Below are 24,022 nucleotides of genomic sequence, written 5' to 3'. Positions count from 1 at the left end.
ATCCTAATCCCGTCTTAATCTTCTTCATCGCAGTGAGCCTGGGAACACTGACAAGCTGTGAAGGTCAGGGAATGCCAACTTTGTTCTATGCAAGAGTGTAGAAAGAAGATAAACCCAACATGCAGGTCCTCCAGCAAAGAATGTCTTCATACAGACCCTACACATTGCCCTTCACAAAGCTTTTCTCAAGGAAAAGGTCCCATTCACTAAGCTTTAAATGATCCAAGTGTTTTAAGACATTTCTGAATCATTCAATATCCAACCACTTAAGTTCCTTGCTGGATCCCAGGTTAAACAAGAGCAATCTCGATTCTTAAAGATACTGTTAACTCAGTTGTTTCATATCGTCTACGCTTGTAATAATAGAAATGTGTTTTCATGGGTTGCAGTTTTCAGATTTTCAGAAGTGCTGGACATTCACAACTCTGTAGACACCTATTAAAGTGCATGCTACCCATACTGTACAAGCCTGCAACAGCACTATTTGTTTGCCTGCACAGAAGCAATTTCACATTGCATGGTGTTCAAAACACTGATTTGACCTTGTGCGATTATGTAAATATTTAAGTTAGGTATACATTTAAGTCCTTCTTCACATCAAAGCTGGTGAATGAATAGGACCAATGCTTTCAATTAGGAATTATAAATAATAAACAAAGCCACTAATGAAAAGTGCCATGTGCTTTAAAAACAAGTTTGCTTTTTTTTTTTGTATCATAGGGTATTCTGGTGCTGCAGTAATTCAGTGCTGAGCCATTTTTAAACCATTTATAGAGTTTGCTTTTATTTTTCCTGAAAACTTTCTTGCAGCTAGACACTTTCAGTTACTGCATAGATGCTTTTTTGTTCTGTCGTTATGCAAAAAAATGGAGAAATTTCTACATCAAAATTGAGAAAAATGAAGCCTTCATGGACTATGTTTATTGCTGGTGGAAAATACATTTGATGATAAAAAATTGCACAAGCCAAACTGTTCTTTTCAGCAAGCTAAGTGCATTGGTGGAAGCAAAAGGCCATTCTCTGCTTCTCAGACACTAAGTGGGCAGAAACAGCCACACCTGGACAAGATGGACATCATAAATCGTCTGTTTTGGTTGCTAATTTATTTCTGTGCTTTGATCCAATATAAGCTTGATTACTACTGCTCTTGTGCTATTTACATATATTAAAAAATGGAATAGCTTTTCTTATATGCTGCTAAAGAAATGATCCAGATGCCATTTAGCACCACTGTGTGGTAAGTACTGTAATAGCTTCCTCTCAGAAAAAAAATAAAAGGGAAGATAGTATCAGTAAAAAGAGATGGCTTTAGGATAGTGGTGCATACAGATCTGTGTAAGAATAAGAAAGATTACTATTTAGGAATAGAATGACCAATTTCTTCCCTTGTCTGGTCTTATTTAATACAATGTTTATTGGGTTTTATATTTATATAGTATCTGTCATCCTATCTGAATGCCTCAGCAAACTACAGTCAGTGCAAGCTACAAGAAGCAGGATGACAGAAGGGACCATCTCCTTCATACCAGAGTGTAGTGGCTTCAGGCGGGGCACAGAGTAGTGCTCCCAGGTATGGAGGGAAAACGAGTTGGTTCCAGGCAAACTCCTCATTTTATTGAAACTGTTATGAAATCTTTAATGACCATGCCCAACAAAAAAAGAAAACAGAAGGTTCCAAGCTTCACTGAACAACTGGCACTAAATTTATTAAACTAGGAGTGAGTTTATAGGATAGGCCCATTGTGTGCAGAAGCCTCTTAATTAGCTCTGCATGAGCTAATCCAGAAATTGAGCAGGGTTCAAGCACTGCGTCTGGGTCAGACATTACTAATTTGTGCAGCGTGTCATTAAAACCCGGGAAAAAACTGATTCTAGGCTTCACCTGGTATGATCCTACACTGATGCATTATACTAGGTGAGCTTCGCCCTGTGGGCCAGTGGACACTCAGGTAAACTCTGTGTCTTATTTTTTGTAAGCCATGTACCACTGCTAACTGGTCTGGTGACAAAGGCGTATCCATGAAATCACAGCGTGTCGGGGAGGACATAGCACTGCATGGTGAGAAACAGTAACTTTAGAGATAACAAAATAACAGAAACTGGCGGGACGAAGAACAGACCCAGTAGCTGCAGGGAGGTGTTTGCAGTGTATACTTCCTTATAACCTCAAGGGCCACTTTTAAAAAAAAATTTAATGAGAGGCAGCAAGTAGAAGTTTGACTGCTGACTAAGCTGAGTTGCCGTGCTCATGGGACAGCCCATGAACGTAGCGCTGGGACATTGCTATAATAGTAGAGCAGCATCTGTACACCATAATAGTGAGCATAAGGCAGACTCCTGACATCCCTCAGCCAGAATTGCCTTACTGCTACTACTTGCTTTACTAGCAAGACTGTACAGACTGCTGACCCCACCCCACCCCTTCGCTCTCAGGAGGCCGGGAATACACACAGGCACAGGCACTGTGTGCGCACAGGCACTGTCTGCCTATAATCATAACTCATGAGTTCGCGTGAGTCGGAATTGTGGGTTTACATTTTGAGGGGGAAGAGCAGGTGATATTAAGTCCTTCAGTACAGGCAGAAAGTGGTGAGCCAGGGGCAGAAGCAATCCTAAAGACCACGGCAGCTACAGAGAAGAATGACAGGAAGAGTGAGGAAGGAACTTAAGTTTCTGCAGTTTGCAGATACAGCTGTTGGGTTTGCTTTTTCCTGGAACAGTGAAAGACACCTGCAGAATGCAAGGTAAGATGCTTAAGAGCAGCAAACAGCTGAACCCCTGACATTGGTCAGCTTCTCCCCTTCCTCAGATACAGAACATACATATATTTCGCCCACCTTCCATCAAATCTTGAAACGCTCACTTCAGATTTGGTCAAATCTACAGCACTTGCTGTAGACTTGGCCGACAGGTTTCTTTTTTTACTGTGTGTTCTCATCTCTGTAATTAATGAATGTTCCTGTTTGACCTGGAACTTGCTTAAACCAACCAAACTGCTCTATAATACCAATTATTTCCTTATGTGATTTAAAATCCAGTGCAGAAGTGTAATTACTGATGTGTTAATGAACAGTGAATAGTCTGATGGCAGTATTTCACAAAGTATATAGATACTTAATGCATCTTCAAGGGGAAAGCATTGCCAGGTTCTAAGACAGGCACACATGACGCAGAGTTGTTCTACAATTGCACAACATTAATATGAAGACAAGTGTAAGTTAATATGTGCTTCCTCTCAACCCAGTTCTACTGCCTGTAACTATCAATATGTCCTAGAGCTTACAGTCTCATCCCAAAATATGGCTTTTCCATCATTGTAGGTGTGGATCATAAAAGCCCATATTACAAAAAATACTGTTGTATCTCTTATGTGTGGATAAAACAGGAGAAATTTCTGGACTGTCTCATCCTGCCTCTTTGTGAAGTTGAGTAAATTGGCAGGACAGTTTGTTTCCCACCCTTGCCATGTTTCTCTTCAGAATTCATTACATCTTTCAGCCCATTTTTTTTTTCTTTCAGTTCTGTACACTCTCTCTCTCTCTAATTTAGACACAGATACATCTGTATAGTAGCATTTCTTAACTTCTACCTTGAATATGGGATACAGTAATATTTCAAAATATATTTACTACTACCACAGAGCTGTTTATGTGCTTTCCTAGTCATACTGAATAACTCCATTCATGGTACTTCCAGAGATGCAAGATAAAGTGATTTGTCAGTGTCTGTATTTGATTTTGGGATTTGTGGAATGTCTTTGCTGCACACAGCTGTGTATATGCTGATAGTGCTTTACTATGCAACTATATAGAGCAGCTTGTAACCACAACATAAGAAAAGGCAGATAAGAACTGGTAGGGCAGCCAAATACATTTATTTTGTCCCTGGTACTTAGATTGTCAATTAAAACTACTCCTCTAATTATTGAAAAGTTCACATTTCATAAGACATTGCATTAATATTAACAACAATGTTGTTTACTGTGGAAAAACTTGTGAATTTTGTAAATTAAAAGCCTTATTCCAACTTAACTTTCTGAATATAATTGTTTTTACAGAAGGAATAAATATTTATTTTCTTCTTTAAAAAAAAAAACCCACCTCTATGAAGTCTTTCTATTAAAATCTGTTTAATTGAAAGAGGTTTCAATAATCTGACAGTTTTTTTCTGTAAGATTCAAATATTCTGCTATGTTTGTACCCTTACCAGCATTCTGGATTTTAAATAAAAACTGAGCACTGTTAGACATTTATTATGTAACAGAAAAATATGTTTTTAAATTTAAAAAATGCAACTAAAATACTATGTGTACCACTCAGTTCCTTCGCAGATTTTAGTGGTATCTACTAAAAAAAGGAATACAAGGAAATGTTATTTTAACATCTTTAAAACTAAACATCCCAAAAGTGTTGCCTGAGAGCAAGGCAGACATTCAGTTTTTCTGTTTTCAGGCAGACTCTGGGCATATCAGTCAAATTGTTTAAAATCTTATTTCTTCCCATCCATCCCCAAGCAAGGACTCTGTTCCCCTTGCATCATGAAAGTTGTGACGGGGCACTGGCCACGCACTGTGCTCTCGTACTGCTGCCTTGAAGAGTAATTCAGTGAAAGGCAGCATGCAAGGACTGCATGGATTATGGCTCTTTCCATTAGCACATCTATCTGCAAATATACTCATGCATCACAGGAGCCAGTCTGAAGAGTTGTAATGTAATTTTGGTGGTATGAAAGATACATACAAGGTGTCAGTTAGAATTACTCCTTAATTGGGTGCTTAGATTACTTGCTTTCTCTGTCTTAATCATTTATCTCTCTCTTAACCCCTCATACTTAGACTTTTTCCACTCCAGACTGGTTTGTTAGACTCCAGGTTTTCTTCCCTTAAGATATATCTTTGAAACCATGTTAACAATTTATATAATCAGTTGGAGAAGATTTTGTGGAAGATTCTTTGTGGTTGGTTGGGGGCGGATTTTTCTGGCAATGCATAAGAGTGAACATGAGTGGTATGAAAACTGAAAAGACAGTGTGACAATAAATTTGATAATGAAGCAGCAGGTCCATTTGTGGTGAAGGTTTTCACAACTAGGGCAGAAGATCTTCCACACCTAATTTTGTCTGTCTCTTCCTAGCCTTAGTTTCTTCTTCTTTCTGTCAGTCCAGTCATGAAGGTGCAACTCATACTGGCTTTTACTGGGAATTTTGTCTGTAGGGAGGTGGTTGCATGTGGTAGTGGATTGGTTAGGAGTACTTGCCTTTCAAGCCTGATTATTTATATGGTATATATACTTGGATGGCTAATTTGAAATCCCCAGATCAGAAAAGACTGACCATCTGGTCTATTAAAATTATAAAGTCTTTCACAAGGATTTAAAATCATTATGCTAGCTGTTCAGCTAATGTAAGTCAAGGTAACTCGATTGATTTTAATGGAGCTACTTCAATTTACACCAGCCAGTCATCTGGCCAATTATGTCCTGTTGTGATAAGGACAGAAAATGGCAGAATTTAAATCTATCCTAGCTGTGACAAATAGCTGGAAGCACTGCGGTAATGACGGCTGGAGAAAAAAAAAAAATCACAGACATTGAAATATTCTTGCTCATGTATTTGTGATCCTGCTCTCTTTTCCAGACAGTATCCTTTCCTGTTAGAAAATTTCCAACAACTATAGGCACAAACCACTAGATGCCAGTGTAATCCAGACATCAGGAAAAGACTTTGTCAGTAACATTAAAAGCATGAGAGTGAATACAGCTCAACCCTTTAACTGAAAAGAAAGCTTCTGTTCCTTTTCAACTAAATAAGACTGCATTAGGGTTTTTGAGGTAATTTCTTTTCTAAAACCAAAGACACTAAATTGATAGAAACCTACACCAAAACAATCTGATTGCAGGATGCATTTCCATCAAAAACCCAGGTAGGTACACAAAAGCTGCTGTGCTGCCTTCAGGGCCTTGTGGATTACATCTAGGATCATAAGGCAGAGTCAAAGTCTGCATTTTCCAATGACATACTGGTTGAATATATGGCATGGTTAGCAGTTCACTGCCAAGATAGTCATTTTACAGGAAAAACTTGGTTCAGATCAAGTTTGAATTTGCATTCCAAGCCATACCTGAAATTCGGTTAGACCCATTGGTATATACCAAAGTTTTCATTTGGGCTCATTTCCATCATTGCCATAGTACTCTGAAAGCTTTCCCCGCTAAAAGAATTGGAAATCTTCTGTTTAAGGAACCGGATCAGCTAAAGACAGATGATTGCCTGTGCATGGCAGTTGTGAATGCAAATCTCTGGCTAACCGGCACACAGCCCATTTGCAAGCAGGAATCTCACTCATTTTGCTTCAGACATCTACAGTGTAACTGTTTACATCCACGACACTCATCCTGATTTTTTTTGATGTGGAGAAACAGTCGTTTCCTGGGTATGAGTCATCTGGCCTATTTCAGAAACCACCTTAGCATGAGATGAACAGCAAAACAAGATCAGATGGTTAGCTCAGGAGCTGAAGTTTACACTGAAGGCATCTTAAGTTATCTCAGATTAATCCTACCAGAGTGATTTGGCATTTTTTAATTTTTAGTCGAATCTGATGTTTTGCTTTTGTTCTTTCTTCAGCCATTAGACTTTGAAACAAAAAAGGCATACACCTTTAAAGTCGAGGCCTCCAATCTCCATCTAGACCATCGATTTCACTCAGTGGGTCCATTCAAAGATACTGCCACTGTGAAGATAAATGTGTTGGACATGGATGAACCTCCAGTTTTCAGCAAGCCTGTGTACACAATGGAGGTTTATGAGGATACGCCTGTGGGGACCATTATAGGTGCAGTGACAGCACAAGACCTCGATGCTGGCAGCAGCTCAGTTAGGTAAGAAAGCTTCTCCTCCTTCAGTAACTCTCAGACAACCCAAAGTGCTGCTGACAGTCAGTCTTTGTGGTAAAAATCTTAGTAAGAAGATGTAAAATAGTCTGTCACTGTAACAGATAACTGCTGCTTTGAAAAAAATGCTGGAAAGAGATGCTAGTTTGGGTGGGTTATCTGGAAAAATACGTTAAGTGCTGACAGGTTCTTATCATACCGATCATATAAGTTACCATGCACTGACGTGACTTCGGAGATGGTGTGCTCAGACTAAGGAAGTAAAAACATTGTTTCACCTGGTGTCTGGGGTTTCCACAAAAGCTACTCTGAAGTACAGTAGTGAAAAAGGAGGCTGTATGTGCTATATCTGTGTAATACCACAACTGGTGACAGTGAGCACCACCCCTTTCTCAAGAACTTCTCACTCTCTGCATCTAGCAACGAACAAATGCTTTGATACATAAATGCTACATCTCTCTTGGCTAAGGCTGTGGGGATGTGATTGCTGACCAACGTGGCTGTGTTCAGCAGACTTCAGCTGGTTTTGCCAGCAAAACCTCTCATTTACTGGTATAGCTTATTTTCCTGAAATAAAAGGGAGAGGGGAACTGTTATACAAGGGTAATATATTGATTTTGCTGATGTATTTCCAGGCACATTAAAAACTATAAAGTAAATCAGACTTATGTACCAGCAAGGAAGGTCCTGTGCAGGCCTGGTCTAAGGTGTAGGCAGCAGTCATTACACACACTTCCAGTCCCAATTCATGCTGGACCTATCTGACTTAAGGAAATATTTTTATTTCCAGACTTCTATAAGAAATATTGCAGACATAATGGAAGTTATCAATCTTTAAATATTAATGTTTATCAAATGAGACTATGATGGAATGGGAGAAATGCCACTGCTGTCTACCAAGTGCATACACATTCTTGCCAAATTTAATTTGGGCTTTTTCATCTGTGTTTATTAACAATATGTATATTGACTCAGTACTTCTGTTCTCAAAATGCACAATAAACATGCTAGGTGATATGTTGTAATCCTATGCAAAAATTTGATATGAAACAGTGACAGTTTAGCTCCTGCTTTGTCAATTCACTGTTAATTAATTCTTAAAACTATTACTAATAATGTTCGTTTCGCTACACTTTAAAAATACATTATTCAATCTTTTCTAATACAGAAATGATTCTGTTCATGAATCTGTAACATATTCCTTCCCTGACAAAGGATCAAAACCTTCACTACAAAGATTGAAGTGGGAACCTTTGTTCCTGGTGGTAGCCATGAAAATAGCCTCACAGAAGTCAATATTCTGTTGAAAACCATACTCTTTTGCAACCAGATAGGAAGCCTTTAATCATATTGTTGAGCAGTTTTTCATATGACAGCAGAATCATTTGAATGCATAACCACTCCTCAGTGAGAGTTTTTTATTTCACAAACCCTCCTAGGAGACTCAAGTGCTTTGATTACTGATCCTACATTTGCAACTACACAGGAAAAATCGTCTCACGATGGTTTCGCCATACATTGCGCTCACTGTAATATTGAATCCTAAGCCAATTCGAAGTGTCCATTTCTACCTTTTTTTAACCCTGAAATCATTATTTTGGTGCCCAAAAGCCCATCTACAGTTAAAAGATCAGGAATGTTATAAAATACCCTTGCATTTTGTCTCACTGTTCTACTTGCTGACCCCTTGCACTGAGAAACTACAGAAGCGCTCCCAGGGTCACTTTCTATGAACTGACTCAGCTGGTTCATGTCCAGGGGAAAACATAAACTATGTCCCAGTATTACTGATTTCTCAAGGGGACCCATTCCTACCCAGAAGTAAGCCACACATTGAATTTGGTGGACTTTAGAGGGAGATGCTTTGCTTTAAGAGGAGGGATGTGTTCCAGTAAGCCAGCTGACATGCAGAGAAGATTAAGCTGGAAACTTGTCCGTGTAGGTCTCTCATGGCATTGTAAGATAACTTATTTCTGTCAAGTTTCATGTTTCAGTCCTGAAATCTCTTCCTTCATTCTCATTTATTTGAGGATATATTTGATTCTGTGTTTAGCTTGACCTCCAGCTTTTTTAATTTAATGATAAATTCTTACTAATTTATTGGAGATCTGACCATGTTTTTATGCTCTGAAGAACCTACCTGTATCCAAATGCTGACTAGTCCAAGCAAAAAAGAAATTATATGCAAATTCTAGTTACTGGTGTATTAGTGTTCAATATTCCTTAAGTTTTATATATTCTAACTGAAAAAAAAAAAACAACCCACATGATCAGAAGTTAGAAAAGTTTGTGATGGTTACAAACTATCTGGGAGAAAAAAAGAAAAGCACCTGTGCTGTAGTGTATTACAATGTATGTAATTTGTAGATATGCAAATTATTTCAGTAAAGATCCTTGTACTTCTGGTACAAGAAATTTTAGGACTTCCTAAAAATCACATTTATATGTGTTCATACAGCATGAATGTTATAGACAGAGCTGCCTAAATAACAAGAAAGTGCAAATGGATAGCAAGACTGAGTTAGCTGCAATACTTTCTAGAATAGTGAGCTTTATCTAACAGTATGTGTGAAGTTCAACAACTTTGCACTGACACCTTTGAAGTCAGATTTCCTTAGAGATGACCTTCTGGCATAAAGCATGAAAGGACTTTTGCACCTGATGTGAACCCCAGATATGACTCCAATTACAATGAGTTTCATATTCCGTGCCACACCACTGCCCTTCAGATCTTCTCTGCTTGACTCAGGAGTTTTGCCTTATGAACCACAAGAACCACCCAAAGCAGGAAAGCTGTGGGGACTGTACGTTCTCCTGCTCCAGTCCAGAGTCACGAAACTGTGATATTAAAGAAAGAAAAAGGTCACGTGTACTAGTCACAGGTCAGTCTTGCCCTCAGTATCTTGGGGACAAGACTGTATTCCCTGCATATGCTTCCAAAGAAAAAGCCTTATTTATTTTCTGAACTAGTTCTCAGTGGTCCAGAAACTTTCATGGATTGGTTCTGTTTTTGCAGTGCAATACTTTGCCATGTAAAGATCAAGAAAATACAACTAGTAAGTTTCTTCCCGAATCCTTAAACACTTTATCTTAATGTACAAGCACAAACAAGATGAACTAAAGTTACATATTTAACAGGAAACTGCTTGACCTTCCAATCTCATAACTCTTCTGATTCTTTGTGTGTACACTTTCTGAATTTGCTTTTTCTTCAAAAAGAAAAATCCCATCCTGTGACATCAAAATGAATTTTATAGTTACACACATAAATAGAAAGACTAGGACATCTAGTTCCAGCACCTCAAGCCTCTTCATTTAATAACAGATTAAGGAGAGCTATTTCTCTGTGTACGGTATCATGCTGGAGGGGAACAAGATGTTTTGCCAGCTGGTTTTGCACAGATAAAAGATGGTGGGCCTCAGGAATTCTGGTTCATTTTTAGCTGCTCTGGTAAGTTTTGTACACTTCTTGCTATGTTACCTCCAGTCTGTTTCTGTCACAATTTCAGCTCCACTCCATCCCTTGTCTTTTACTAATGTCCCAGTCTCCTCAACCACTTTTAAGGCCTCTGTTCCAAGTTCTAATTTATCCAAGCTAACCAATTCAAATCCCTGCATAAGTACCTCTCGGTTCCTGCTGCAGAACCCTTGCTATCATTTTCAGTCCTCCTACTAGCCCACTGTTCTCTTACATCTACTGTGCTCTGGCAGACTAATACCTTTCAGCAACAATGGAAATTATATGGGGCAACAAACTCCTACTTCCTCCTCCTCCGCTGTCTTATTCTCTGGCTCCTAGAAGACTTTGCCTCTATGGCCTCAGGCAATAACATCTTCCACTCCATCGCCCTCTTCCTGCAAGTTTCTCCCTACACAATTCCACGTACTTCTCTGCAGTTCTCCACGTTTGAATGAGCTGGCTTCCTCCTCAGCAACTGGGTGGTTCTAAGGGACAGAACAGAAAGGTGTCTTCTCTTCAAACACAAGGCAGAAAAATCTTCCTTTCTGTGTATAAAGTGTCTTTCAAAAGAAACTGTTTTCTTGCAGCTTAATGAATACCTGCTCTTCAGCAGAGTCACAGCAACTGGCTCTATCTCTATGCTTTACTTTTATTGTGAAGCATGATGTGTATAATAAACTATTATGGTAATCCCCTTCATTGTAGTTTAAATTAATATATTTCATTTCACTTTGCAATGGATTACATGCAGCAGATCGTTACAAGTATATAGTTACTACAGCTCAGTTAAGTGACTCGGTTGTATTAGATACCTGCGTTCCAGAGATCAGCTTGGAGATGCTACAAGTTGCCACTACAAAGAAAAGTGCAGATTTATTTTAACCTTAATCTTAACCTTAACCTTAACCTTAATCTTAAATCTATAGACTTAAGGCTGAAGGATGGCACACCTTTATTTGGTGGGGAAGGTAAACATACTCTCACTCATTAATCCTCTGTGATGCTGCAGTGTGTTCACTAGGAACAGCCAAAGACTTGAGCTGAAAAGCCCTTCTTTGTCATTTTGGAGCACATGCAGACTGGCTTTTTGATCTATGTGGATTGTCACAGGATTGGCGGGGATATGGAGCAAAGGTGAGTACTTTCTGGCAGAAGTCAGAAAGCCTGCACTACAGGAAAGTCAGACCTTCCCAAATAAAAGATTACTAGTATTCATTTGGCATGCATAATTTTTTCCTAGATCAACTCCTGGAAGAACTTACAGCATAAAATTTTTTTTCCTAAGTCCAGTAAGTCAAAAGCAACTGGAAACAATGTTTAAAACTGAGAGAGAGCAGTAACCTTTATTTACAGTCAATAATTCATCAACTTACTGAAGTTTGTGAAAAACAGCAAGTGATCTTCAGTTGGCATATGCAATCATATTAACCTATAAAATGTCACTCAAGTTTAGAACAAAAAGTGTGTGTAGATCCAAGAAGTTTATGGACTGCTGCTTTCAGTGAATGACCTGTTTTTGAGGGAAGTGGATGCTGAAAATCAAGAAGAGTGCATTTAGCTCCAAGGCAGAAAAGAACAGCTTGGCAGGGAAAGCTTTTAAATTAATTGAGAATAGCTAAGAAGCCAGAGTGAGAGGAAAGGAACAATATGACCATAATAGTTCTGGTTTACTTCACAGCACTTATACCACCTGGTGATGTGATTTTACAAAGCTAGTTCTCATCCCAGAGGCACACACTGTAATTTTACTCTAGCTCGAATAATAGCCTTCCTGATTTTTGATCATGGGCTCTTATTTCAAATTTCTCCAGCAATGGATTTCTCAAACATTCTAGAAAGCAATTGTAAGATTAAAACAGAGGTTTTAATGGCTGTAGCCATATGACCTCAAGCTGTGAACCTCTCAGGGCTTGACACTAAGAGAATTATGAAGTGTTAGGACTTAAACCTTCATCTAAGGAAAACTATGTGCTACAGGAAAGCATGTTAGTTGGTTATTCTGCACAGTGGTGCACAAAGTCAAACCTGACACCATCTTCATAGTATGAAATTAAGCTTCCCAACATTTTCAATTAAAGGTCTTACATCCCCTTCCAGAACAATAACTATTTTAACGATCACAACCTAGTCAGATTCCAAGATCTTTCAATCGGAATTTCTCCTTTAGGACAGTTTGTAAACATCAGCTTTAATTTCCTGTTCTAAAATGCTCAAGTTTATTATTATTATGTTTAAATAATTATTCCATACAGAGTTTCTTATGCATTTGGTAACTTTTCTTTACTTGCAGGCTTGTTAATGAAGTTTAAACAACAGGGTTTTGAGAGTTATACACTTTTGGGGATCTATGTATTTGGAAGTTTCCATCACATCCTGACTGTAGATACAGATAGATCTCAGATACTTCTACTTTAACTGTGCCCAGTTATGGGCTCCTCAGTACAAAAGAGACATGGACATACTGGACAGAGTCCAGCATAGAGCCCTGAAGGTGGTGAAGGGACTGGAGTGTTTTTTCTATGAGGAGAGGCTGAGAAAGCTGGGACTGTTCAGCCTGGAGAAGGGAAGGTTCAGGGAGGGGCTTAACAATGCATATAAATACCTGAATGGAGGGCATGGAGGCTCTTTCCAGTGGTGCCTAGTGGTAGGACCAGAGGCAATGAGCACAAACTGAAACACAGGAGGATCCCTCTGAATGTCAGGAAACACTTGGTTAACCATGAGGGTGACTGGGCCCTGGCACAGGTTGACCAGGGATGTGGTGGAGTCTCCCTCCGTAGAGATATTAAAAAAATGTGGACATGGTCCTGGACAACCGGCTCTAGGGGGCCCTGCCTGAGCTGAGGTTTTGAGCCAGATGACCCTCAAAGGTCCCATCCAACCTCAACCCTTCTTTGATTCTACAACACAGGCACAGGATCATCCAAGATGCTGGAGATGAAAAAGGAGTAAAGAAAATATAAAAACAATTATGAGGTTCAATATGTGCAAACACTAAAGAAAATAATTAAAAATACTGCTGTTAGCAGATTAATTTAGGCATTAAATATAAAAATAGTGTGGAGGAAACACAACACAGTAATTCCAGCTCAGGTAGGAGGAGAGAAGAACTAATTTTAGAGGCAAATGGTGGGACCTGACTAGGCTCAGGTCAAACCATCAGCATGCAGGGGGGAGCAAGGAGGTGCTTATCTAGCAATTTTTGCCTGGGGCCCTCATGAAATTTGTAAAACCTCTGAAAAGTTGACTCCATACTTATATTGATCTCTGCAGATTCTGGATTCCTTTTTACATGCAGAGGACTGGAAAGGAGAAATGAAAAAGGAAAATGCAGCAGCTTCTGCAGTGTCAGAGCTGTCCTGAATAATCTTTTACTTTATGAGCAGTTCACCAAACCAGCTTCAAAGCAACAATTCAGCCTCCAATTCCTGACTTCACTGAGTGTTTCCTCTTGCAGATCCAGCTGACGATCTAAGTGAGTCCCAGCTGAGGATCTAAGCAAGCGATAAATCCTCTACTGTGTACTGCAGTTTTCTCTAGAGTCAGCATGATTGCTGTTATACGCTTTTTCTTTGCTGTCTCAGCATCAGCATTTTACTTCAGCTTTTTTTCTGGGGAAAAATATGAGAGATTTGTTCTGATTTTACTATTCAAAAGATATAGAACAGAGCTAATATTTATTTATATGATGCAAAAGCAAAGCAATCAAAGATTATTCCTGTTGAATTTATGCCACTAGGCCTGCTCTCCTTTATAGCAGCTATGGTACTTATTACCTTAGCACTTTATCAGAGAACAAAGCTTTTCAGGCCAGGCATGAGAACAAAGGCCCAGGAAGCATCTCTGTCTTATCCCATGGTGTTTAGATCACATGTGCCCAAGCACAAAATAAAGTTTTTACTTCTACTAAATATCTGACAGGGTCATCACATCCGTTTTCCCCTTCTTGACTCTCTTAAGGGCTGGGAGGGGGGATCTACTCAGACTCATTTGCTCCCTGTCTTTCTATACTTACTCTGCCCATTGGTAGACACACTGATACACATCCAGACACCCCTCCAAGCGTGCCCTTTCCCCACCTAAAGCCAGAAAAGCAGGAGCTCTGCTCTGCTCTTCACCAAATATGAGATGCACCCTCCAGTGCCTGGGTGCCTCAGTGAAAGCAGGTGCAGGTCCTTCATGCTCTGGACAGGATGAAGGTGCAAGGCAAATGTACACCTTTCAAAATCAAGGTGAAATGGTGTTCAGGGCCTATATTTTGTGGTGTTGCTACAGAAAGTGCTTGCTCTACTGCTTTCCCACCATAGCAATATTGATTGGCAAAGCCTGGAGTGAGGGTGTTAAGATCAACATGCCTTCTACTGCTACTCACAGTCCAAACAACTGAGGCTTAATTAAACTACAAGACAAAGCTTTCCCTCTGCCTGGCTGCCTTGCAGTTCTGCCTGCTCAATGAGGCCAGAAAAGTTATGTTAAAACTGAATAAAACCAATGCATTTTTGGGTTTTGTTTGTTTGTTTGTTTGTTTGTCATGATTATTGTGTAACTGCAAGGGTAGGGCTCTTCTGGGATCCAGCTGGTATTCATGGGATTACTCAAAGGACACGATCTGACAGCAAACCAATCAAGGTTTCTTTTGGTTTGACCTCTGCAGCATTCTGAAGATACTCAGTAAAGGTACAGAAAGTTTCTGCTCCCATTAAGGGAAATAGCTTAATAAATTATTTAAACATATAAACAAAAAAAAAAAAAAGGCAACCTAGCAGAGCAGCATCTGCCACTTCAGAGCATTACCACATCCTTTACATTTTTTGGTTAATGGCAGGAAAATTTTAGAGAAAAATTTCAAATGTTATTTTGCTGCTATTAGCATTAGTTTTTTCTTATAACTCTTACTATGAATACAGCAGATTATGTTTTTATGTGACAGTAGATAAATTTGATTGGATTTACTTGCTCTAAGTAGAATGTCACAGTATTAAAACCAGGGTATTAAAACCAGGATTTCTGTACAAGCGAGATCCCATTTCTTTTCATTATATTAAGAAATTTATTTTTTATATTAACAGAGTTTTATTCAAGAAAATGTATCTTTATTTTATTACAGATATCTAACATTTTATATACCTAATACTTTGTACACATACAGCACAACAGTTGCTGGATCGTACAGTGTAAAGGGCCTTAAAGAAATATGAGAAGGTTGTATTACCACAGGACAACATGAATGATATTCAAAGACTATTGTCAGCTACTGTTAGGCAAGTAGTGCATTACACCTTATTTTGTATTACTGTGCTGCACAGAAGAGAAAAAAGGATATTTAGCATTGCTGCTCCTGTAAAACCTTGCGAGACAGCATTTTTAATAGGAAACCACAAGACTTAGAATCAAGGGTAATCTTTAAATCAAAGGTATGAAAAAGAAACTAAAGTAACTTATTACTGACTCAAGTGCTGTAGGCCCAAGGAAGAATTTGGAAATCTCACTATCCTATTTAGCCCTAAAAGCAGATAACTCAGATGATTGTATCATTTAGCAGAGGAAAAATAAAATGTTATGATACATCTAATTATACTTGTTTGAACTTCATGGCTTCTCTAAGCATGCACAGTCTACAGAGGATTTGCTTTAAAAATTCTTGATTGCATCTTTAGCCAAGTCATGGCAATCACTCCTCAGTCTTAACTAGAATGGAAGATACTCCCAGTAATTAGCAGAAAAGTCCAGCACTTATTTGAGATGAACAATAAAGAAATTACTTAGTGTTTCAAATATGTATGTTTGCACATAGAGTGATAGGATTTTTTTTTGAGTTTTACACAACAACTCAGTGAATTGATCATCTTAGGAACTGCAGGAAGGAAATTTCAGTGGCAAGATGGAATTTTGGAGGACACAAAGTGGCTTGCATGTGTCAACAGATTTCATTCTCTAACATTTTAATCTCTTTCAGGCTTACGTGAAGTCTGAATTTCATGTTTCTTGTAGTAGTAATTTTTCTGTTTCTTTATCTTAATGTTAAATAAACTTTTATGGTTATATTTTAAAACATTTGGAACACCACCTTAAAACAGATTTGTAACAGAGTATGATTAACCTGAAGATACTATTTCCTGTTATGTATAAGAGTTTAGCATTACTGGGACTAATAGGATTGTTCTGTCCACCTTCCTAGAAATTTCCCTTACTGCACAGTCTCCATTACTTTACCCAGCTTAGCTTTGTGGTACCAAGTGACAGAACTGGTATCAGTCCTCTTGTGTGCAGCATAACATACATCACTGCCAGAAAGGTTTTGCTGCATTATATAAATTTTCCCTTTCTTAATTTTGCCCATGTTTCTCTGTGCTAAACAAAATAATACCTTTACTTTCTCAGTGTTTAAGCCCTTCAGCCATCAGTAGACCATTAACATGCCTCCCTTTTGTCATCTCTTATCTAAGCTAAACATATTTTAGTTGTTTTAATCTTACCTTATAATTCACGACACCTAGACTCAAGACAATTTTCCTTGCTTTTCTGTAAACTCTCTTGAATTTGTTGATATCTATCTAGTGACGTGATGCCCAGGACAAAACTCTATGGTAGAGGCATCATTTTCTCAATGCCTGGTTATATGCAGTAATCTATTAATTTCCAGCCATGGCACATGATTATTCTACATATAAAAATTCCTTTGGACTTTCAAGTAGTCAAATCACACCTAAAATCTCATTTGTATTCTTTTAGTCCTTCACACTTTTCGCCGCTCCTGCTTTACATGTTTCTTTCATCTATTTAATTGTATATGTATTGGAGTTACAAAAAATCCTGACAGATCACAGTTCCCAAATATCATGGTTTTAGCTGGGACAGAGTTAATTTTTCTTCACTGCAGCTGGCACAGTGCTGTGCTTTGGACTTAGTAAGAAAATAATATTGACAACACAGTGATGTTTTAGTTGTTGCTGGGCAGTGCTTGTACTAGTCAAGGACTTTTCCAGCTCCCCATGCTCTGCCAGGTGCACCAGAAGCCGGGAGGGGAGGGGGCACAGCTAAGAGAGCTGATCCAAACTGGCAAAAGGGGTATTCCATATCATGTAACGTCATGCCCAGTATGTTAACTATGGGGGGTTAGCCGGGCGAAGCAGTGATAGTGGCTTGGGGACCAGTTACATCACTTGTGGTTCTTTGTTTTTTTCCTATTTTTTTTTCTGGGTTTCATTTCTCTCTCTTGTTATTTTCCTTTTTAGTATATTATCATTATTATTATCATAATCATTATTTCTATCACTATTTTAATTATTAAACTGTTCTTATCTGAACCCACAAGTTTTCTTGCTTTTGCTCTTCTGATTCTCTCCCCCGTGCCACAGGGGTGGTGCTTAGTTGCTGACTGGGGCTAAACCACGACACCAAATGAATCTTATTGTCTTTCATTTATGTTTCTAAATTTTTTAGGTTCCCATCTATTATTTGTGATATATGGATGGTATTTAAATGCCCCAAGTTGGTATAAACTCTGAATTTCATTTAGCTGCAGTTCAATATTTAAGGAAAACTTAATGTGAATGCAGTTTAAACAATTTAAGGTTACATACACAAATAATGATCTATTCCATTACAGCAAATTGTTATTTCATCCCTCCCCTTAATATGTAACATTTTTCTCCCAAAAATCAGTGTTCTACCTCACTAGGTATCAGAGTAAGGAATGTGCTTTGCGTGATTTGAGACAACTTGGCAAATTTTTATAAAGCACCTCTATCAAACAGGTTATTTGTCCTTCTCAAACTAAATAAATCAACAGGAGTTTTTAAGGAAATGTCTATTCTGCACAAAGGCACAACGATCAGAAACCACTAACCTTCAAATGCTTAATTTCCGGTTGTGCTGGGCTCATGTTGCCCCTGCCTTTTTTAACTGGAGGATATTACTTGCAATGAGGCACCAAGCAATTTAAAAAGAAAAAGAGGAATCACTTAAGTCCATATCTTTTGAAGTCAGTCACTTAGCTATCTCTGAGGATCTTGGCCTACAGATCTGGTATTTTACATGATAGAAAATGTAGCCTTCAGTTACAGGAGAGAAATTACCAGGACAGTTATCTTTTCCCCCTTTGAAGATCAGTGTTAACTTTGTGTTATTGTTGTTACTTTTCCCACTTATTCCCATGATCTTTCTCTCTCAAAGCACAAAAAGTCTGTGTTTCTGTAAATTCTTTCATTCTCTTAATCATTTACAATTCATAGTCCAGAGTAGCTAATTTACATATATTAACATTTCATAAGTATTGCTCATTTGCTTCTTATCGACAGAACTACTTTCAGTAGCAATTCTCTCAAAGCTGTCAAACTGAAACGTCTCAAGTGGATAATACTAAAGAAACCAGTTTTAAGCAGTGAAATACACCAATAATTCAGCCTGGACTGAGAAAGTCGGCTTTACCTTAGTTGACGGAGTTGCCTAAATTGAGACCTACATCACAAGCAGCTCCTTAGGTGTCTGCAGGCTGACACAAGCACTCTCAGAGATGCCTCAGCCCATCTGAGAGTGGCAGGCACCTTCTCCTTTCACCCCTGACCAGCCATAGGGCCTTTCCAGAGTGGCTGGGCAAGGATGCAGTGCTTGGGTAAGATCAGAAGGCGCTGGTGACCCGACAAAAGAGCACCTTCAGTGAAATTTAACTTAAAAAGAGCCCAGACAGTCAAGAAACTATAGACAGTGAAAAGAAGGATCTTTCCTCTTTCCAGTATGGTTTGGTTACAGGGAAACGCATTAAGTACGTACTTGAGGTTGGAAAAAAGTGTGGGTAGGAAAAGCATAGTTGAAAGCATAGTTTCTTTTAGAAATTATATTTCTTTTTATCCCATCATGTCAGGAATTTTCTTACATCTAAAATGCCTAATTCCAGTGCTTGGGTTTGAGAAGCTGTAGTTGGAGTAATAAGATGCTTTCTAAGATGGGGTTGGCAGCCAAATTATTCAGAGTATACGCAGAAAATTTGTGGTTTGGGTTTTCTTAGATTAACCATCTGGGTCTGCTTAAGGAACAATTTCACAATATAAATTGAAATACAAACAAGAATATGCTGATGAGTGGCACAGATAATGGACAACTCTGTATCAAATATAAAAAAGGAATGTCCCCTCTTACCTTTTTTTTATTTTATTTTTTTTCTTCTTTTAGAAGGCTGGTTGCAATTACCGTACCTTATTGGTGGAACAGTAATATAAAAGGAAAGACAGTAATTGAATGTTAAATGTGTTACTGCTTACTGTACCGGATGACTCCTTTCCATTTTTATGCCAATTCCAATTGAATAATGAACTTTACTCTTACAGATTATTTTCTATATGCATGCTGTTGTAGCAGGAGCAAGTTTGGTCTGAATGCCTTCAGCTTAACAGCATCTCTAGGGGCATGATCCGTACTTCCCTTCCCTGCTTCTGATGCAAACAATGAAAAAGGGTGTAGACACTGTTCCTCTCAGAAACTTGGGCAGGTCAGAGCTCTTCTCCTCATGTTCACTGTCACTGCACCTCTGCTCCTTTAATTAGTCTCTGAGACCTTCCAGTCTAAAATAATGTCACAGCAGCTTGTCTGAGACCTGAACGCTGCTTTTCAGAATGGATGGATGTAGCCGTCAGCTACATGTGAACACAAGCAAGGATAAATACACCAGGGTGCCTCTGGGCTAGGAATGCAAGGGAGAGCACCTAGACCTTGATATGACCCAGCTTTCACTGTGTCAACATTGTGCACCTGTAAATTTTTCTGGTACCTCTTCAGTCTCTGCTACTTTTACTTTCTCTATATTTATGACATCCTCTTCAAAAGAAGACCTGAGACTGCTTCTGTCATTAGAACAATCCCAGTGACCTCAACTACCTCATAAGAAGGTGTCCCTATGTTCTTGAAAAGCATATAACAAAATACTTAGGCTAATACTTTGTGACTGTCCTTCTTTGTAGGCAATAAAACTCTGTCAAAAGGGAGCTGAGAAGAGAAAATGATACTGAGCACCAATGGTGGCTGTAACATTTTTTAGCTGCTGGAAATACCAACAGAAAATTTTGTATGTATGTGTGTGTATATGGAATGCAAGGGAGATTTGAGTATGAAACTGTAACAGTACAGGTTTTTCATTATCAAGGTAATACTAGTAAGACTAGAATACTCAGCTGAATTTTGGAAAACAGAAAAAAATGGCCTTAGCTTGTAAAGGACCTTGTAACTTTCTCCTAAGCTACCCTTTTTGAGCTTAGTCAAAGCTGCAATACGCTTTCCTCTGAAAATTTGGGAACAGCTGGTGAAATGCCCGCTAAGCACCAATTCATGGGCACAAAAATACACACTCTGTATTGTGTTTAAACATAGACTAAAAAACAATAAATAAAAGTAAAAAGATGGTAATACATTGCAAGTTTTTGCATGCTGTAGCTTGTTATGGGATTCCTCTGTTGCATTTTGCCACCACTGCTCTCACTATCAAGGTAGAACAACAAAAATAGACTTTGGCAAGGTTTACAAACTTTTGGTGAGGATGGACCCCACTGTTCTCAAGGTGAGCCCTGCTAGGTAGGGGAATTCTTCCCCTTTACATTTTTAAGACCAAAAAACAATTCAAGTCCTGAGTTCCACAGCCTCCTTAGCCCCCTGCTACCTCCCACCCCTCCTGAACATATTGTCATGCACATTTCTATAGCAGCAGCAGGACAGCTGTCCAGTTCTTTCATTCATGGTGTAACAGTCTGAAGCAGTTGTCTCCTCAACAGCTCAGAGTTCCTGTTATCATCGCAAGGGTGTCTGCCGTCACTCATGTATTCAACAGAACTCCATCAAGCATTCTGCTATCACGTGTGCTGCAGCTAGAGTCGACACAGTCTTCCCCATTGTCCACTCCTCAGAAGGTGGTGAGACCTCTTTCAGGGGAGTGGTCTGTGAGATCACATGAGCTACATACAGCCTCACCGTTTAGCCAAGATGAATGTAAATTATTCGTGGTGGTCCTAAGAGAGCCATGCGTGTCTTTGTGAACGCTCTGGATATGAGTCCTTCAGACTTGACTCATCATTTTACAAATAAATTATTTCCATTCTGTCTCTTCTACCTGTTGTGGTTTAACCTGGCATCCAGTTAAACATAATACTACCATTTGCTCACCCCTCCACCCCAGTGGGTTGGGGGAAAGAAAGGGGAAAAAAAGAGTAAAATTAATTGGTTGAGATAAAGACAGTTTAAGAGGACAGAAAAGGAAGGGATAATAATAATAATAATAATAATAATAATAATAATAATAATAATAAAAGAATATATGAAATAAGAGATCCACAGTGCAATTGCTCATCACTCACTGACCAATGGCCAGCCTGTTCCCAAGCAACGGTGTCCCCCACCCACCAACTCCCACCAGCTTATACACTGAGCATGATGTCCTATGGTATGGAATATCCCTTTGACAGTTTGGGTCAGCTGTCTTGGCTGTGTCACCTTCCAGCTTCTTTGTGCACCTGGCAGAGCCTGGGAAACTGAAAAGTCCTTGACTTAGTGTAAACACTACTTAGCAACAACTGAAACATCAGTGTGTTGTCAACATTATTCTCATACTAAATCCAAAATGCAACACTATACCAGCTATTAGGAAGAAAATGAACTCTATCCAGCCAAAATTAGGACATTTGTACTTGATGTATGAATACAGCTATTCTTGGGAAAACCCAAACAATGTTAGCAAAGGCATATCCTTCTACACCTATCTTCCCCCCCACTTCAGTAATATAATCTAGAATACAGTCCTCTGCTGGGAAGTATATTCAGGGAGACATATAGTTTAAAGTTTCTTCCCCATCAATGAATATGAACGATTTATCAATGTCCTGGTACTCAAGGCTGCCAGGCTGGCCTGGTCAGGTGCTTCTGAAAAATAATACTGCTGTGTCCTATGTCAACAAGTAAGGCTGTGCCAGTTCTCCCTAACTTTTCAAGGAGACAGCTGCCTCTTGGGATTAGTGCAGTTGTCCATGATCTGTCTTGCAGGGACTCTGAGCAGTCAAACAAAACATCTTCAGTTTCTTCAAACTGCTAGACCATGACAAGAAGATCTAGACAGCTGTCACAATAGCAGTATTTCAAGTGTTCCTCTTTGTGTCACAATCTAACAACAAATGTCAGGCTTTATGTCCCAGATACTTGGGTTTATCTCTGGAAACTTATTGATTTTTCTGGTTTGAGACCCTTTTCCCATTTCTTCCCTTCTTGAAAGCATTTTTTCCAAGAAAAAAACATAGCTCAGGCAATACCGTTGGCCTTAGAAAGAGAGTAACTCTTGCTCTGCTGCTTACAAAGAATCTCACATTGAGTGTCAGACTGTATGAAGGAGTGTTTTTGGGCTGTAAAAGAAACATACATTTCTTTTAGAGCCTTCTCCAAAACTGGCCTCCCTTTGGGGTGTTCCAAAAATTCCCATTTGAAACGCAGACAGATGGGGTCCCATTCATTCTTTTACTAAGCCTTACAGACTTATGGAAGTATCTGGGAGCATTACTAAGTCCAGAAGAGCTGTCTGTAAAAGGATCTTCTGCCAGATACATTTTTATGGGTGCTGCACATGAAAAACCCATGAAAGGAGGAAGGATGGCTGCTTGTTATCAGTTTTTCCTGTAAATATATATATTTTAGGCAATACATCTCCAATATTTCCTCCTAGTCCTCTTCCCTCTGTAGTCTAATATAGACTATAGAATAAAGAAGCTTCTTAGGAAAAGAGGAGCTGAAATGACTGACTGTTCCACCCCTAATTTTACCATATGGCAGCACATGGGGAGAGAAGGAAGGGATGTCTTTAAAGATAGTGCCAAAGTAAAAAGAATTAAAAAAACAAACAAACAAACAAACAAACAAACAAAAACCAACCAAACAAAAAAACCCAAAATAATAATTCTAACAATGCTGGCATAATAGTTTCCACAGTGTTAATGCAGGCAGACAATGAATTTGGAAGAACTGTTAGACTTCTCTTTTTATCAAACTGTTCAATTCCTAGAGATCCTCCATCCAATGACTCCAAGAGGAATTCTGCCATTAGTTTCAGCAGGAGTAGTGCTAATCTTGCAGTGCTTATTGTGGACTTTGATCCTGCTGATGCTTACGTTTAGGAGTAGGCATACTGGGCTTGTGCATGAAGTTAATCACCTAGACTATCAGATTCCAATGCTACAAATATTCATGCTTGAACAGAACTTCAAACACAACCGTGTTCAGACTGAGGATGTTTTCTGTAGTTTCAAAGCCTCATGGTGAAGGAGGCTATCGCCTACACCGTGCTTTGTATTAGGTCCCATACTTTCTTCGCTGTATTGTACTGTGGTGTGTAGGGTACTTAGACAAAGATCATCTTCCTAAGAGTAAAGATAAGCAAAGTTACTTTCTCATGCTGTGGTCCTGTTAATTTGTGTGTGGATGCATATCTAATTTTGGAAGAAATTATAACTTATTAAACATGCAAAGCCTGAAAAAGTAATTTTACTCTTCCTGAAAGAGTATCTCAGTGTAATGATATTTCTAATACATGCCTTATATATTTTTCATAATTTTTATGTCAACCAAATTTTGAACGAGATTGAAATTACAAATGTGGGTAGACAATATTATCATATTCAAGCAAATGTGCCTGCTCAGCTGTGTAAAA

General features: G+C 38.8%; 1 protein-coding gene across 4 annotated transcripts in view; it reads left to right on the top strand.

Moving 5' to 3' along the window:
• Window positions 1–24,022, top strand: part of CDH12 (cadherin 12) — a 591,360-nt gene that overhangs the window by 545,427 nt on the left and 21,911 nt on the right. For all 4 annotated transcript variants that reach the window (XM_064443425.1, XM_064443423.1, XM_064443424.1 and 1 more), the window contains one exon: window positions 6,625–6,878. In XM_064443425.1, the coding sequence (XP_064299495.1) occupies window positions 6,625–6,878 (254 nt within the window). The remainder of the gene's footprint in view (window positions 1–6,624; window positions 6,879–24,022) is intronic.

This window comes from Phalacrocorax carbo, chromosome 2 (assembly GCF_963921805.1).
Source record: "Phalacrocorax carbo chromosome 2, bPhaCar2.1, whole genome shotgun sequence".
Lineage (NCBI taxonomy): Eukaryota > Metazoa > Chordata > Aves > Suliformes > Phalacrocoracidae > Phalacrocorax > Phalacrocorax carbo.
The sequence above is the reverse complement of the archived record's forward strand: the minus strand, read 5'-3'. Positions and strand labels throughout refer to the sequence as shown.